The sequence below is a fragment of the Saccopteryx bilineata genome, chromosome 12 (assembly GCF_036850765.1).
Source record: "Saccopteryx bilineata isolate mSacBil1 chromosome 12, mSacBil1_pri_phased_curated, whole genome shotgun sequence".
In the NCBI taxonomy this organism is placed as follows: domain Eukaryota; kingdom Metazoa; phylum Chordata; class Mammalia; order Chiroptera; family Emballonuridae; genus Saccopteryx; species Saccopteryx bilineata.
Genome location: NC_089501.1, coordinates 25588946 through 25605484, shown reverse-complemented (window position 1 = coordinate 25605484; position 16539 = coordinate 25588946). Strand labels below are relative to the sequence as shown.

The following is a 16539-nucleotide window of genomic DNA, read 5'->3' as shown; positions in this document are numbered from 1 at the left end:
AGAAAGGAGGGGGGAAAGATGGAGAAGCAGATAGGTGCTCCTCCTGTGTGCCCTGGCTGGGAATCGAACCCGGGACTTCCACACGCCGGGCCAATGCTGTACCACTGAGCCAACTGGCCAGGGCCAGGATGCATTTATATTTTTAGGCATTCAGTGCTCAGATGCAGTGAGGAATGAGATAAAATAATACTTCTTTTTTCTCTCTCTACTCTTTAAAAATTAGTTTTATTATGACTATTTGATACATTTCTCACAACATAATGGACATGCATCAAAATTCACAATTCAGTGAATACCTGAAAATCTACCACTTAGATTAAAAAACAATACTTTTGCATCTCCTCTGAGATTCTTCCCCGTCCTATCCCCCAGCTACCTCATCTTGGAGGTAATCCCCCCCCTTTTTTTTTCTATTTTTCTGAAGCTGGAAACGGGGAGGCAGTCAGACAGACTCCCGTATGTGCCTGACCGGGATCCACCCGGCATGCCCACCAGGGGGCGATGCTCTGCCCATCCGGGGCGTCGCTCTGTTGAGATCAGAGCCAGTCCAGCGCCTGAGGCAGAGGCCAAGGAGCCAACCCCAGCGCCCGGGCCATCTTTGCTCCAATGGAGCCTCAGCTGCAGGAGGGGAAGAGAGAGACAGAGAGAGAGGAAGGAGAGGGGGAGGGGTGGAGAAGCAGATGGGCACTTCTCCTGTGTGCCCTGGCCGGGAATCGAACCCGGGACTTCCGCATGCCAGGCCGATGCTCTATCACTGAGCCAACCGGCCAGGGCCAAGGTAATTCCTAACATGAATTTTATTCCCTTGCTTTGTAAAAATTGTTACTATTATTACTTGGCTTAAACAATAGAACTTTATTTTCTCGTAGTTCTAGAGGCTGAAAGTCTGAGGTTGGGGTGCCAGCCTGGTCATGTTGTAGTGAGAATCCTCTGTCTGGCTCGGAAACGGCCACTTTCTCATTGTGTTCTCACTGGGCCCTTCCTCAGTGCCCGTACTTAGAGAGGGAGTCTTCCTCTTTGTTTTTAACTGAGGTATAATTGACATACAACATTATATTAGATTAAGGTATACAGCATAATGATTTGATATTTGTATATATTTCTAAATGATCACCACAATAAATCTAGTTAACATTCATCACCATACAGAGTTATAGAATGTTTCTGGTGTCTGATGAGAACTTTAAATATCTACTCTCTTAGCAACTCTCAAGTATGCAATACAGTATTACCAACTAAATTTGCCATGCTGGACATTATATCCCCATGACTTATATTTTTTTAGATCTAGCAGTCTGAACCATTGGACCTCCTTTACCCATTTTGCTGGCCCTCCATCCTCTGCCTCTGGTGACCACCAATCTGTTCTCTATACCTCTGAGCTCATTGCTGTTGCTTTGTTTTGTTTTAGATTCAGCATGCCATTGAGAACACACAGTATTTATCTTTCTGTCTGACATATTTTACTTAGCATCATGCCCTCAAGGTCTGTCCATGTTGTTGCAATAACAAAATTTCATCCTTTTCATGGCTAGATAATATTCCTAAGAACGAATATACACACACATGTGTATAATGGCAATAGGTGTGTGTGTGTGTGTGTGTGTGTGTGTGTGTGTATACACACGGGCAGTCCCTAGGTTACAAATGAGATAGATCTGCAGATTTGTTCTTAAGTTGAATTTGTATGTAAGTTGGAACAGGTATATTTATCTATTTAATGCAACTTAGACAGATGTCTGTCTTACCATAGTATTTATTTTACCTTTCTGTGCATATAAATACTTAAACATTTTCAAACCTATAGAACCTATCTCGTTTGTAACCCAGGGACTGCCTGTAATGGGAATGTCTATATAAAATAAGAATATCTATATTTATATAATAGGAATATCTCTATATATGGGAGTATGGGAGTATCTATATATAGGAATAGCTATGTATAAGAATATCTATTATCTAATTATATATGCTACAACTTTTTAACTATTCATCAGTGGGTGAGCGCCTAGCTTGCTTAACTTGCTTAGCTTGCTTCTACATCTTGGCTATTGTAAATAATGCTGCAATAAACATGGAGGTGCATATATCTTTTGAGTTAGTGTTTTTATTTCCTTTGGTTAAATATTAATAAGTAGAATTGCTAGATCATATGGTAGTTATATTTTTCATTTTTTGAGGAGCCTTCATACTGTTTTTCATTGTGGCTGCACCAATTTACATTCTCACCAACATTTGTTAGTGTAGATTTTATTCCCTTGCATTTTAAAAATTATTTTTGCAAAGTCACATGAATATTTATAAACAATATGTTGGTTAGAGTTACTTATATCAGAAATCTATAGAAACGATGTCATATAGTATATTGTGCATTTAAAAAAATTCTAGCTAGTTTCTAAGATTCATCCACGTTGTTATGTTTAGTTATAATTTATCCACTTTTACTACTCCTTAATATCCCATTATGCAAAAGTGCCAGAATTGATCTGTTCTTCAGCTGATGAACATTTATTAGCGTTGTTTCCAGTTTTTATGCTATTGTAAGAAATGCTGCTCTGAATATTCTTGTCCATGTGTCACTGTGCACATGTGCAAGAGTTTAGGGCTAGACTTAGGAGGGAAGTGCTGCCTTGTAGAGTGTGCACATGTCAACCTCACAAGGTAGTGCCATATTGGTTTCCAAGTGGCTGCAACAATCTACTCTTTCCACCAGTGGTGATTAAGGACTCCCTTTGATCCACATCTAGCCATTACTTGGTATTATCATACTTCTTAATATTTTACCAACCAAGTAGGTATAAAATCCAGGTTTGAAATTGCATTTCCTTCATTACAACTGAGGATTTTTTTGGGTCATTCATGTTTTCTTCTTTGAAAAATGGCTATTCAAATGTTCTGTCCAATGTTGTATACATTTTTGTCTTTTTCTTATTGGTTTGTGAAAGTTATTTTAATATTCTGGTTAGTAAATTTTCTAGGTTATGTATATTGTTTCTCTGTGTTGTTTGGTGACCAGAGTTTTACTTTTAATACAGTTGAACTTGTTTATAATCCACAATCACAATTATAAATTTATTATCTTGTTTTGTTCAGTAAATTCTTCCCTTCCCCAATGTCAAATACTATCCTTCTACATATTCCTCTAAATTTTTAGTTTTCTTTTTTCACTTCATATTAAATATTCTACTTCATGGAGAATTTATTTTTCTGTTTGGTGTAAATTAGAAATTATTTTATTTTTTTCATATGGACAGCTAGTTGTTCCAGAATCATTCACTGAAAGGTCTACTTTTTTCCTTAATAATGTATAGTGCACCTATTGCAAATGCTTTTTTCATGTATTCTTGGGTATATTCTGGACTCTATTCTGTTCCACTGGCACAGAATTATTGATTATTTAATACCATACTGCCATGATTCAAAACTCTAGCTCCTAATGTGCTGATAATCTGAATAGACGGCCCCCACTTTATTCTTCTATTTAAGAAGTCTCTTGGGATTTTGATCCAGGATATAAATTTTAAAATTAGCTTGTCTAATTCACAAAAATATAAGATGTACTTTTATTTAAATTGAATGTACATTTTGGGTAGAATTAACATATTTTTAACATTAAACCTTTTCCATTGACATGTTGAATATGTTCATTTTTTGAAGAACTTTAATATTTTAATAAAGTTGTATAATTTTCTCCATAAAAGTCTTAAATTTGTTTTGTTACTTTTATTCTTAAATTATATACTTGTTCTTGTACTATATATACCCTTTTTTTTCCCTTTTTTGCACTGGCTATGACATGTGTAGTAATAATATTCATTATTTTCTTGGGCTTGATTTTACAGAAAATATTTGTAATGTTTTTCTATTAAAACACTTATGGGTTTTTTTTAAGTTAGAAATGAGTGTTAAGTTTTAGCAAACATTTTTCTGTATCTATTGAGATGACTACATGATTTTTATATTTTCTACTATTAAACCACCATTGCATTCCTGAGATATCCCAGTTATATATTTTCTACTATTAAAGCACCATTGCTTTTCTGAGATATCCCAGTGACTCATGGTTATACATCTTCGGATTCTATTTACTAATATTTTATTTAGGCTTTTTTTTAGGGACAGTATAAGGCTTATTACATAATATAATATTATTGATTACTAAATGTTAAATGCTAAAAGTCACTTAAAAGACATGTATAATCACAAACAGTAACAAGCTGGCTTACAAAATGCATGCACACTTAAGCTTTCTATCTCTTGGCCATGGCAGACGAGGTAATTCCACTAAACCCTTTCATTGAGAAAAACTAAATTAAATAAAAAAAAAGATATTTAAAAAAATATGATTAAAAGTAGTGAAGGAATATCAAAACAGTAAGGAGTTATGGTGTGTAGATTTGGGCAAATAAGAGAGATAACTTTTTTTTTTGCATTTTTCTGAAGCTGGAAACAGGGAGAGACAGTCAGACAGACTCCCGCATGCGCCCGACCGGGATCCACCCAGCACGCCCACCAGGGGCGACACTCTGCCCACCAGGGGGCGATGCTCTGCCCATCCTGGGCGTCACCATGTTGCGACCAGAGCCACTCTAGCGCCTGAGACAGAGGCCACAGAGCCATCCCCAGTGCCCGGCCCATCTTTGTTCCAATGGAGCCTTGGCTGCGGGAAGGGAAGAGAGAGAGAGGAAGGTGCGGCGGAGGGGTGGAGAAGCAAATGGGCGCTTCTCCTGTGTGCCCTGCCTGGGAATCGAACCCGGGTCCTCCGCACGCTAGGCCGACGCTCTACCACTGAGCCAACCGGCCAGGGCCAAGAGAGATAACTTTTAACAGAATCAGATAGCTAGGGTTTATGAACACTGAAGTTTACACCTTAGAGAGCAGACACTGTGTAGGCTTTATTTTACGTCACATGGGAGACTGAGCCTGGACTACATCCATGCCTGGCTTAGCTATGCTTAATATGCCTTCTTCTACCTCAGGTCCATTATCTGCCTTCTTTGCACCCAAAGAGGGTAGAGCAGGTTAGGCTCCAAAAGACTGCATCATGTTGGCTAATGAAACTGGGAAATTGATTCTAGAAGAAATTTAAATTTAAGAGCCTAGATGAATATCTAGAGATCTGATAAGGAACTAGACTTAGAGACAGAAGATTAATACATAATTTGAATATATTTTAAGCTTTCTCTCTTTATATATGCATTATGATAACCCCATATGAATTATAGGTGCAAATATAGCGTGGCTGAATTGACCAACAGGAAAATTCTAGCAGAGACAATTGTTTTTAGAAAATGATAGTGGACACAAATAATGCCAATCTAAAAATACAAAAGCAATTGATGAACCCTATATGCCTCACTAACTTCTTTTTAAAATATTTGTTTTATATAAGCATTAGGGAAAATACATGATTAACCAAGTGTGAGAATACCTGTCCAGTTTGCCTTCGTTTTCTCCGCGGTGGTACTGGTGTTCCTCCACTTCCCAAGAGAATGATCCCAGACTCGTTCTTAGTGCTGAAGGACAGGTTGATTTCTGTACCTACATCAATGGACACAGGGACGAGCTCCACAAAACCGGGCTTGGGGAAGCTAACTGTGTAAACATTCTGAGGGTGAAAGGAAAGAAGAGAAGAAAGTATTAACAATAAAAATTTAAAAGAATTTCTCTGTCTCACTCACCCTCCTCAATGTATTCAACGTTATAAAAGACATGGCATTTTTAGAAATCAGGACAATCCACAGTCTTAAGGAGAGCTTAAGAGCAACTAGAGAAATACCATTTCCAGCTTTAACTTAAATTTTTGAAGCAGTTTATATTAAAATAAACATTCTAAATATAGAAGATTATTATCGACAGACATTTTTTTTGTTTAAATCTATCTTGCTAAATCACCCTTGAAACCATGCTAATTAATCCCTTGAATACCCTTCAACAACTGTTTGTTTATATGTATTTTATAGCTGAATATAACCATGGTGTTGTTCTGCATTCTTCCTGGTGATGAGTCCAAGGTAAAGATGTTCATTGCCAGCAAATGTACAAATATACTCTAGTCTAGAAGAATTTTAAATATCAGATAAAAATCTAACACTTACAAGTATTTATTTAAACCATCCAGTTTTCTTCTCAAAACAAAAATAGTATTGTCCTTGCTGATAATTACAATCAAAACAATAACAATTTAGAAAGTAAGAAAGTGCAAAAGGGAGAAAGTAAAATTCACCCCAACCCAAAGCTGTGTAGAAACATACAGCTTTTTATCATTCATTCATTCATTCATTCATGCATGCATGCATGCATTTATTCATTTATCTTTTACTGGTTTGCCCACTTTCTCTCTCCTCTTTTCTCTATTTACACTGAATCACAATAGGCACATTCACTCGTAACTTTTTGTCATTATGTATGTGGGGGATAACTTTCTGTCAGTAAACATAGATCTAATCATTATTTTTAATTGCAGGAGGGCATTCCATTTATGAATGTGCTAGGATTTATTTAAGCAAACCCACGAAGTAGAATATGTACAGTACTTAAAATGCTCGTTTTAAAAGTCCTGGATTTTGTTGGAGTAAAAGTAAGAAATCATTTAATGCAGGGTATTGGTCCCCACGGTACTTCAGTCCCAGGTAAATGACATAAGTATTGTAAAATATATAATCTATTTTCTATTCCAATTTTCAAGTCATAGAGTTTTGGATAGTTCAGATAAAACTACTGTTCAGACTTTTCAATATTTTTCTACCTCATATTTTAGTTGCAAAATAATTCCTGGTTACTGAAAAGTGCCTTTATAGATGCATCATTTCTACACAGATAAGCCGTTCATTTTCTAGACGGTTTTCCATCCTCATGTATAGATCTTTTGCATGTGAATGAGAGTTAGCCTTTGGAAGATTAAAATTCTCAGTAAAACTTTCTTTAAGAGCCCAGTCTGGATTCTTAGAGATTCAATCCTGGATGTATTTCCTTTCTTTTTACCTTATTCCCGAACTTCTCAGGGTGGATGTCTGTGGCTAATTTAAAATCAGAGCCCATAACTATGCACAATGAAAACCCTGAAAGTTCTGTTCCAGCCTTTAAACCTGATAGCTCAGTGGAAGATGCACTTTCTCTTTGCCCTTGTTCTCTCTTCATTTCCTATCATAATGCTTTAAAATAATTTTAATTGCAGGAAGCAGCTTGAATGAATAGTTGTGTCATATCAGAGCAATTAAAATTTTATAAGAATGATATAGTTAATTTTTTTTGGTAAACAAACTCATCTCTTTTAGAATTCTCATAAAATTCTTACTAATGTTTGCTAATGATTGTTGGCATCTTGCTTATAGATATTTTAAGAGAGCAGAGCTGGGACCTGTATTTCTCTCTCCCACGGGCTGGCCCTGATTGAAGAATCAGGGCAGAACAGTCAGGTGGAATCAGGGGGCTGCTGGGCTGCTTTTACAACAAAGAAAAGACCCTGAAGATAGCTGATGACAAGGGACATTGCCGTCATGTCAAAGACAAGACTTTATAGAGGGTTCCAGTCTGTACCATGTTCAAGGAAAAGGAGGTTTGACCTCCAAGTTGTAGACAAGATGCTATGCAGTAATGATCGTGGTGTATATTATTACTAGCTATTTGTGTAAACTCCTAACACATTCCAGAAAAGCTATATGCAATTTATAAAGATAAAATAAATCTAAATAGTTGACAAAGATGAGAAAAATGGAAGAGTAGTGTTGGGAAGGAAGAAAGAACCAGGAAAGAGATTAATATTAAAAAAAAATTCTCTGAAATACTATACATGTGGGAAATTGGTTCACAATTTTGGGTCTTCATAATACCATTTCCTAAGTGCAGTTGATTACAGTAGTTTACAGAAGTGCTTCAGTCTTGCTGTATTATCTACCCATAGATAAGACTAGCATCAGTAGGAATTTGAAACATATTAACAAGGGACTGGTCCTTGTAAGAGCACCCACAGTAAGAAAGTGAAATCTGATATGAATGTATATTTAGGAAGCCAATGAAAACAAACCAACCTCCAGCAAACATCCTTTGGTAACACCAACATAATCAGGGCTACTGAGGATATTATAAGGAGTTCTTGAAATTTCAATATCTTTGAGGCAGCCAGAATATTTCTTCAAATTTACTTCCGGCCTGTTGAAAAGTTACATGAGGAACAAAAGCAACATTATTAGAGCAAGGGCAGTGCAGTGTGTGTGACTACTGGACACAAGCCACACAAAGCGGACGGACACACTGGCAGGCACGTGTCTCTCAGACTCTGCACCTGTGCACACCTGTGCCCAACAAACTATGCTCTCACCTCTACCGCTTGGGCTATGTGGATGTTAACACCATCCTGAGAAGGAATCTTTATGTAAGTAGTCTTCCTCTCCTTTTAAATAATACCCTTACCTAATGGCATTTAAACATGACAAGATACAGGAATTAATTAACATCTTATGTTCTTCATATGCATGATAAACTCTATTTCTTTTTTTTTTACCAAAGAGTAGACAATTGTGTAAGCAGAATAATCAAGTCACATACCAAAAAGGTTATGTAAAACACTGCTTAAATTTTAGAAAGAAAAAACTGTAAACATTATTTTAAAAATAAAATATTTCTGTCGTCAGGACTTTTTTTTTTTTTTTGTGGGAGGGTATAGCTAAAGAGTAACAAATTATTATATTTCTCTTGAAAGCTTTTCAACTAAAAGTCTAAAGAAACATTCTTTTGGACTTCACAGCTTGTAAAAAGATACTTTAAAATTGGATTTACAGATTGACCCCAAGGTTCTTACTCTATATTGAAGCAATAAAAAATAAAGCAACCAAGGGCATAAAACACACTTTAATTTTTCCAATAAAGTTGAAAATGGATTCTACACCAAGATGACACCTGAATGTTTACTTTTAGCATATTACTTTTTGAAAAGGGATAAACATGCTAGTACATAGTAAGTGCTCAAAAAACATAAACTAGCGCCTGACCAGGCGGTGGCGCAGTGGATAGAGCGTCGGACTGGGATGCGGAGGACCCAGGTTCGAGACCCCAAGGTCACCAGCTTGAGCATGGGCTCATCTGGTTTGAGCAAAAGCTCACCAGCTTGGACCCAAGGTCGCTGGCTCGAGCAAGGGGTCACTCGGGTCTGCTGAAGGCCCACAGTCAAGGCACATATGAGAAAGCAATCAATGAACAACTAAGGCGTCGCAACGAAAAAACTGATGATTGATGCTTCTCATCTCTTTCTGTTCCTGTCTGTCTGTCCCTGTCTATCCTTCTCTCTGACTCTGTCTCTGTTAAAAAAACCCAAAAAACATAAACTAGCAATATGTTATAATAACGAAACTTCCTTAGTTAGTCTATAGCAGTGCTGTCCAATAGAACTTTCTGTGGTGATGGAAATGTGCTGTTCTGCATTGTTCAGTCAGTAGCCACCAACCACATGCCGCTATCAGCACTTGAAATGTAACTTATGTGAATAAGGAATAATGAATATCATTATTTAATTTTATTTAATTTAAAGTTAAATGGTCAGTGGAATCAGTGGCTACTATATTGAACAGTGCAGGTCTACAGTACTAAAAAAAAATAATTACTTTTTTTTTCATCTATAAAAGCTGTTGAACAACACCAAAATATTATACTCATTAGGGTAATAACTAATTCTCTCCACACTGTCCCATGATGCCAGGATTCCCTTTTTGGTCTTAATAAAAAACAACAACACGTGGGCATGAGGAGAAGCAGGCGGGAAGCAAACCCTGCACTGGCAGAGGGTATCAGATTTATGTCATGCCAGGTATTTGTGGTTTCTTTCCCCCTCTTTCTCTAGAACGGTTTTATTTTCTTTGTTTGTTTCCCTTTGTCCTAAGGTCTTCTTCTTCTGTTCTGTTAGCTGGTTATTATGTAGAACACGCCCAGCTGGAGGGCGAAGACCTTGCTTATATTCTTACTGTGTAAAGGGGGCAAATGGAGGAACTTCATTTGCAGTCTTCATTTCTTTCCGTATTTCCCTTCAGAGGAAGACTGACTTATCACAATTTTTCAGAGGTCTTATCAGTAAAAATAATCACTCCTACAAGTTATGTACTTCAGTGTTTTGTGGAAATATGAAGAACCATTTCCAAACATAGTGATTTAGCAAGCTCGGTGATATGAAAATCACAGGGGGATAAACAGCCACATAGAGCGATCAGACTCGTCGTGGTAACCATAGGCTTCTGTTTCCTCTGTTTGCCTCAAAGGCAAAATGACAAAGCTACATGGTGTCTCTCCAGAGTTGTAGGAGCAGGTATGTCCACTGAACACCAGCCTTCGCCCTTTGGCCATCTCAGCAAACAGCCCGACCGGTCTCATAACTGTATCATGATAAAACAACTCCGATTGTTTATTATTACACTATTATTTCTACATAGTCTAGTTTCTGGTATTAAAAGTCTAGTCTTTGCTTTAAAAATTTCTTGGATCGGTTCAGCTTCATTCTGTCCTTTTCATGAGTACGGCACAGTTTGGCTCTGAAATACCAGAACACCTTGAGTTCTAGCCAGCGTGACCAGCCTGTCTATTTCCCAAATTTGATGGGCCACCAACAGAGGCCTATTGCTTACAGCTTCTGTTCTATTGCCTCCCTGCAAGTGGGAATTAAAATACTCCTGAGAAGCTAAGAGGACTCTTCACAAACTTCTTCACCATTAATGGAAACACTTGTTGGCAACAGTATTTCCAGAGATGCCTTTTATCTGGCTCCAGAGCTAATTCTAAATAAACATGGCAATGAATAAGCAGCTTTGCCAAGAGGTGCAAGGGCTGTGTAGATGTTTGCATATTTGCAGGCTTGCTAAAAGCACCAGGGTAGTGGTAAGCATGTGGGAGCACAGGTTTACTGTTCAGCAGACAGTGCGGTACTAGAGACCCGAGTCAGGGGATCAACCCAAGAGACTGCTTTCGTTCTCTTCCCTAGAACTATACTGCTCACAAAAATTAGGGGATATTTTATCTCTTCATATTCATTTTGAAATATCCCCTAATTTTTGTCAGCAGGTAGATAGTGATCTTTTGCACATGTGCTGCTAAATTTAGGCACTAGGGGGCGCTGAACAAATAAGCAGAGCAAATCTGCTGTCGCTGGTGAAACACACCCGTTGCAGCCCAGTTGATGGTGGGTAAGCAGCAGTGTCTTTTTAAGCAAAGGGCAGCATGAGAACTATCTCAGAATGCATTACTTGCTCATGAAACATATTATGGATGAAGCTGCACAGTTGTCGCTCTGCTCCTGTACTGCTGTTTTACCTAAGAAGCCACATTTACCCAACCCATGCACTGGAAGAAGGCATGCATAAATTTACCTTGCTTTCATACTTGGTCAAAGGAAAAAGAAAAAAAAAAAGCACAATTTATTTATAATTGCATTTTCATTTAGTAAAAGCAACATCATAAATCTTTCTATAAAGTATTTCACAGGGATCTTTCAAAGGAAAGGAATTTAAAAATCCTCAGAACAGAAAACAGACATATGCCCTTGACCACAGTGTAATTAGAATCTGAAAATGACCATTTCCCAGACTATTCTTTTGAAAAATTTGTATTTTGGAATTTTTAAAGTATTTAATCTTATAAACAGAAAAATGTACAAATGTTGTTATGCTGTAGTATTTATGACTAGCTTACAAATACTGTCTCTCAAAAAACTGGAACTTAATATATGTAAGAATAATTTATGTTTTCCACATCTTTTGAACTTTATCATATCAAGATCCTGTGTGTAGGTAAAATAACAGCTAATCATGAATGCATGACTCCTTTATTAGTCACAAGCATAAGTCTAAAGGTTGTTTTGAAATAATGTGCCATAGCATGAAAATAGTAAACTTATGAAATGTTGTATCGTGAAAATAAAAACATTTTAGTAATAGAGACTCGTTATCTATGTACTCTGAAAACTAACACTTATATTCATCTCTGTAAAGTCAACATATATATCTTTGTAAATAATTCCTAAAAATCATGGTAATTAAAACCAAGTCTTTACTAGAATAAGCAAAGCTATGTTTGCATAGCCTTATTCTGACTATATTTAATTCACTCATAGAAAATTTAGTTAATGATCTTGCAAAGTAAATATTAGACTTGAACAACTGCTGGACCTCTAGCATTCAGATGGTGCCTAACACTGAGCAGATGCCCAACAAACACTTGTTGAATGTTTAATAAATATGTCACTATTCAAGTACATTTGATTTGCAATAATTTTCTTGACTAGACACTTTTAACCTTATAATGTAGATAAATATAGAACCAGTTTGTGTGTACCATGAAGCTAATCAAGTTATACCCTTGAAAGACTAGGAATTAATTACACAGTTGCCTGGTCTATAAGTTTAGACACAGGGAGAGGAGTAAACCTCAGCCCGTATGCTAAAGTCATAAAATAAGACTGAAGTTTCATTGCCCATTTGGACAATATGTAAATAATTGACCATAATACATTTCAGTTATTCTTAGATCCCTTCAATTGCAACATGTCTTCTAAGAGTAGTAATACCTAAAGAGGACTTTTGAACCATTAAAAACTAAGCAAAACAATTCAAAAATGAAAAACATTTAATTTGTATTTGTAGTAAATGCTTATGGTTTAACCACACAAATTTATCCCATTTTATTAAATTCAATGAACATTTATTAAGTACCAACTACCCTACAACTTTTCTTTCTTATGTTTTTATAACATGCAGTAAATTAATTAAATGCCACATGAAATATTTTCTAACATTTTTTTAGTCACTTCTATTTCTTTTTTGAATTAACTAAACTATGAGATCAATATATCTTCCTATCCTGCAATAAAAACAAACAAACATGTAAAATAAAGAAAGGTTGGCATGGGCATGAGAATAACTACTATGGCTTTAGTATTAGGCATATGGGAAATCTCCAACACCCATTATCATGCTGATGCTTAGCAATAAAATAGGTTATGCTCACAGCATCCTGAAACACTGACCAGTTTTCAAACACTAAGCAATGTCAGTGTGCCATTAACTTCAGTGAATGTGCAAGGAGAACAGCAATTACAAGGTCCACATTCAACTGTGGTTTCCACCTTTAATTACTTACATAATTCTTTTCATTATGTGAATATAAGAAAAGCAGTAATTCCCATCCATCTCTTCAGAGAAGATATCAAATTAATCCTTTGGTTTCTAAATGTTGGTGTTGTTCTAACATGCAACATAATTTTTTTTTTATTAGGCCTTTCTGCAGTTGAAGATTATGTGACATTCCTGTTGTAATTAAACTTCAGAACTTTAGTGAGCATAGTGGCCACTTAATTAAAACTTAATCCTTAGCTCTGAATATACACAAAATTACCTCAAGTTTCTCAGCGTTGGCAGACCACCAAAATATATTTTGTCATCTGCTTTCAAGTCAAGGCCAAAGTTGTTACCAGAAGACACAGTTGCTATGGTCTCCTCCTGGTTAGTATCTATATCTATAATTGATATGTTGGCTGTAAAAGAGAAAGGGAGTTTAATATTTTATTTGAGCAATAACAACCACATCTATATCATCATGGTTACTTCAAGATAAACTCACTTTCGTTTTCAAATTAACATTGACTTTCTCAAGCACTTGTCCTATATACAACCATTTAATAATTGCAGAAACAAAACACCAATAAAATGCGCTATTAAACTATTTATAAAGAGAATATAAAAATGATATCCTGAACACCAATGAAGGCAAACTAATCAATATAAAAGAAGTCTAGATAAACAAACATAAAGAAACATTGGACAGGTTTTCAGTAAAATAGATATGTTGTTAGAAAATAAAGTATGATAATTAACTAATACTAAGGTAAATTTCTAATTAGGAGTTAGATTATTAATATACCAAATTTGCGGCTCCTGTACATTTCAGTGAGCAAAGAAATACTGGGGCTTCAGCTCACCAGTATTGTGGATGGGATGGTTGTACATGGGAGTGGAGAGATGGGAACAATTGATTTTCCAAGATGATGGGGACCTCATCCATTGTCAATTACACTTTAGATAAAGGATGCTTTGTGTTGTGAGAGAGGCGTAATCCCCATGCCATACTGCTTTTCTCTCAGGCCTTAAAGGTATTTCGAATATGATGAGTATAAGAATTCAGATATTGAAAGGGAAAAAGAGAGGCACTTCTTTGTTTAAAAACTGCTTTGTTCAGCAAATACATAGATGGAAACCCCTTCTCTCATTGATTTTCCCCCTTTATTCTGAAGAATCAAGCTAGGCTCTTTCTGAATGATGTTATTTTTCACCAAAATATTTGCTTAGGCTCAGACTGTAACAGCCTCACATACTGTATTTTGGCTTCATGATGCATATTGAGACATTAGTTCATTGACATGATGGTTTGGCCTCCAAATCTTTGCTTGATATAGGATCTGAATTACAAAGGGTCTGAAAATGGCCATTTAAACCAAATGAATTATTACAGCATTTGTAAATATTTATTTTTTTGGAAAGCTAGTTTCTTGAATGTTCCTGACTCAAAAAAATATAATGATCACTGAATTAAGAAAAATTAAATTTATATCTCAGTTTTATGGCTGTCTGGATCTTTCAATGTGCAGGTATGTAACATAATGCTTTAACAGGGACATGACACAAGAACTGTTTTCTATATTTATTTGACCACGGAATGAGGCGCCACTGCGCCACTTCAGCTGCAGGTGTTGTAAAGTACCAAAAGCTGCAGAATTAATATTAATATTTTAAGAGGCTTGAAGAACATTTTATTAATTTGGGTTAAGGTGTGCAGAGAAATTGTGAGAATAGTTTCTGTACTTTGTGATTGGTATAACCAGGATGGCCCTTGGCATTGTATTGTAAATGCAAAGGGGAGGAAAACATGGATTCTCTGACATTCCACCATACCTGTGGGGAAAGGGGTGAATGGCTAGCCAGGTGCAGGAAGAGAAAAGCCAAAATAAACCTTTTCTTATAGCAATGAGCCATTTGTGGGTATTTGTCCCCACAGAAACTACCTCTCCTATGTGAATGCATGTGGTTAATGTGTGTGACTCTGGACAGAGATGGTGGACAAACATTAGAGAATATAGGAATGCCTTTTAATATGTAAAGGACATCTTTCTACCATTGTGTTGACTTGTAAATTTTGTTTTCTCCAAAATGATGTATGGCTTGCAAATTGAATGTGGTCCTATCATGTTAAAGGACATATGACTATAACCAATGGTGGTAAAGGGCTCCTAATTACAATTTTTGCTTCTGTACTTCCCACTTGCAAAACTATAAAAACTAGGTAGAACAAAGGGCCAGCGTGCTCTCCCTCAGATTTCTGTCGGAGTTGCCGCCGCTTGGCCAAGCTAGACAATAAAGCTTTGGTGTGTAATTGACGGACTTTGTTCATGTTTTCAATGTTTCGGGTCCCTCCGGATTAGGCTTAACACGGAACATTAGTAATTTACCCCGACACATCATCTTTTAGAATAGTGTTCTTTAGAAAACAAAATATCATACTCCAAAATTCCACTGTAATCTGTCACCCAACCATTACAAATGGAAGTATCTTCAATAAAACCAAACATAAATGCCTTTAAAAGTGACCAAAGTAAAATACTCAGACCTATTAAGACCTCATATTCTCAAAGCAGAATTTTGTAAAAACACACAAAGCAGAGAATCCTAAAAATAGCTGTCTCATTAAAAAATAGTTAGCAAATTAAAAATTTAATTACTTTTATACATATTAATTTTATACACACATAGATTTTTTGACCTGACTGAAGGTTTCATACAGGGCTGTTTACTGGAACATAAAAATAGCCTCTTTCTACCAGACCGGTACATATTTTAACAGTGTGTGTGAAAATGAGATTCCGCCTCTATCTCAGGCAAGCCAGTAACTGGAGGTAGTTTTCTTCCTTATCCCTGAGTGAATATATGCATTTTTAGAAGTCATTCTAAGAAAAACTGATTAAAGAGCAGGAACACAATTGAATCGAAACTCACTGGTCCAAGCGCTAACTCCAGCAGAGAGACACAGCATGGCATATTTTTACCAATTTAAAGAAAGAATTTACTCTACCCTTCATGAGTGATCACCATGAAGTGGTTACTAAAATGAAGTGCTTACACTTGCTTTTATTTCTTGCCCTATTTCTTTCCCTTACAGAATAGCTATTAACACAAAATTTCGGTGTTGATGAGTTCAGACATCATTTATGGGTCAGCAGGGAAATAAGGGCTTTATTAAGTACTGGACACTGAGTATGGGCTTACCCAGCATTTTATAATAAATGCTGAGTTGTTATAATGAATTGTTTGTACTTTAGTACATCCTTTCTTCTCTCTGGGTCCACTGGAAATCTAAATGATCCTTATCAATCTGGTGTCCATCTCCACGCACTTGGGGGAATCTGGCAAACTTCTGTTGGTAGTAGGCTGTGGTTCTACTAACTCACGCTCAGAGAAGGTAGAAAATGCCTACTGAAGGAGCATTTGAACTTCAAGGGACAGGACTTTTACC

At 36.4% G+C, this 16539-nt stretch overlaps 1 protein-coding gene across 3 annotated transcripts in view; it reads right to left on the bottom strand.

The window, feature by feature from the left end:
* Window positions 1-16539, bottom strand: part of LAMA2 (laminin subunit alpha 2) — a 660268-nt gene that overhangs the window by 28105 nt on the left and 615624 nt on the right. For 2 of the 3 annotated variants that reach the window (XM_066248491.1, XM_066248492.1), the window contains 3 exons: window positions 13372-13510; window positions 8031-8151; window positions 5432-5608 (listed from right to left, as the gene is read on the bottom strand). In XM_066248491.1, the coding sequence (XP_066104588.1) occupies window positions 5432-5608; window positions 8031-8151; window positions 13372-13510 (437 nt within the window). Of the gene's footprint in view, window positions 1-5431; window positions 5609-8030; window positions 8152-11348; window positions 11361-13371; window positions 13511-16539 lie in introns of all 3 variants that reach the window. The other variant, XM_066248490.1, reaches the window with a different exon arrangement.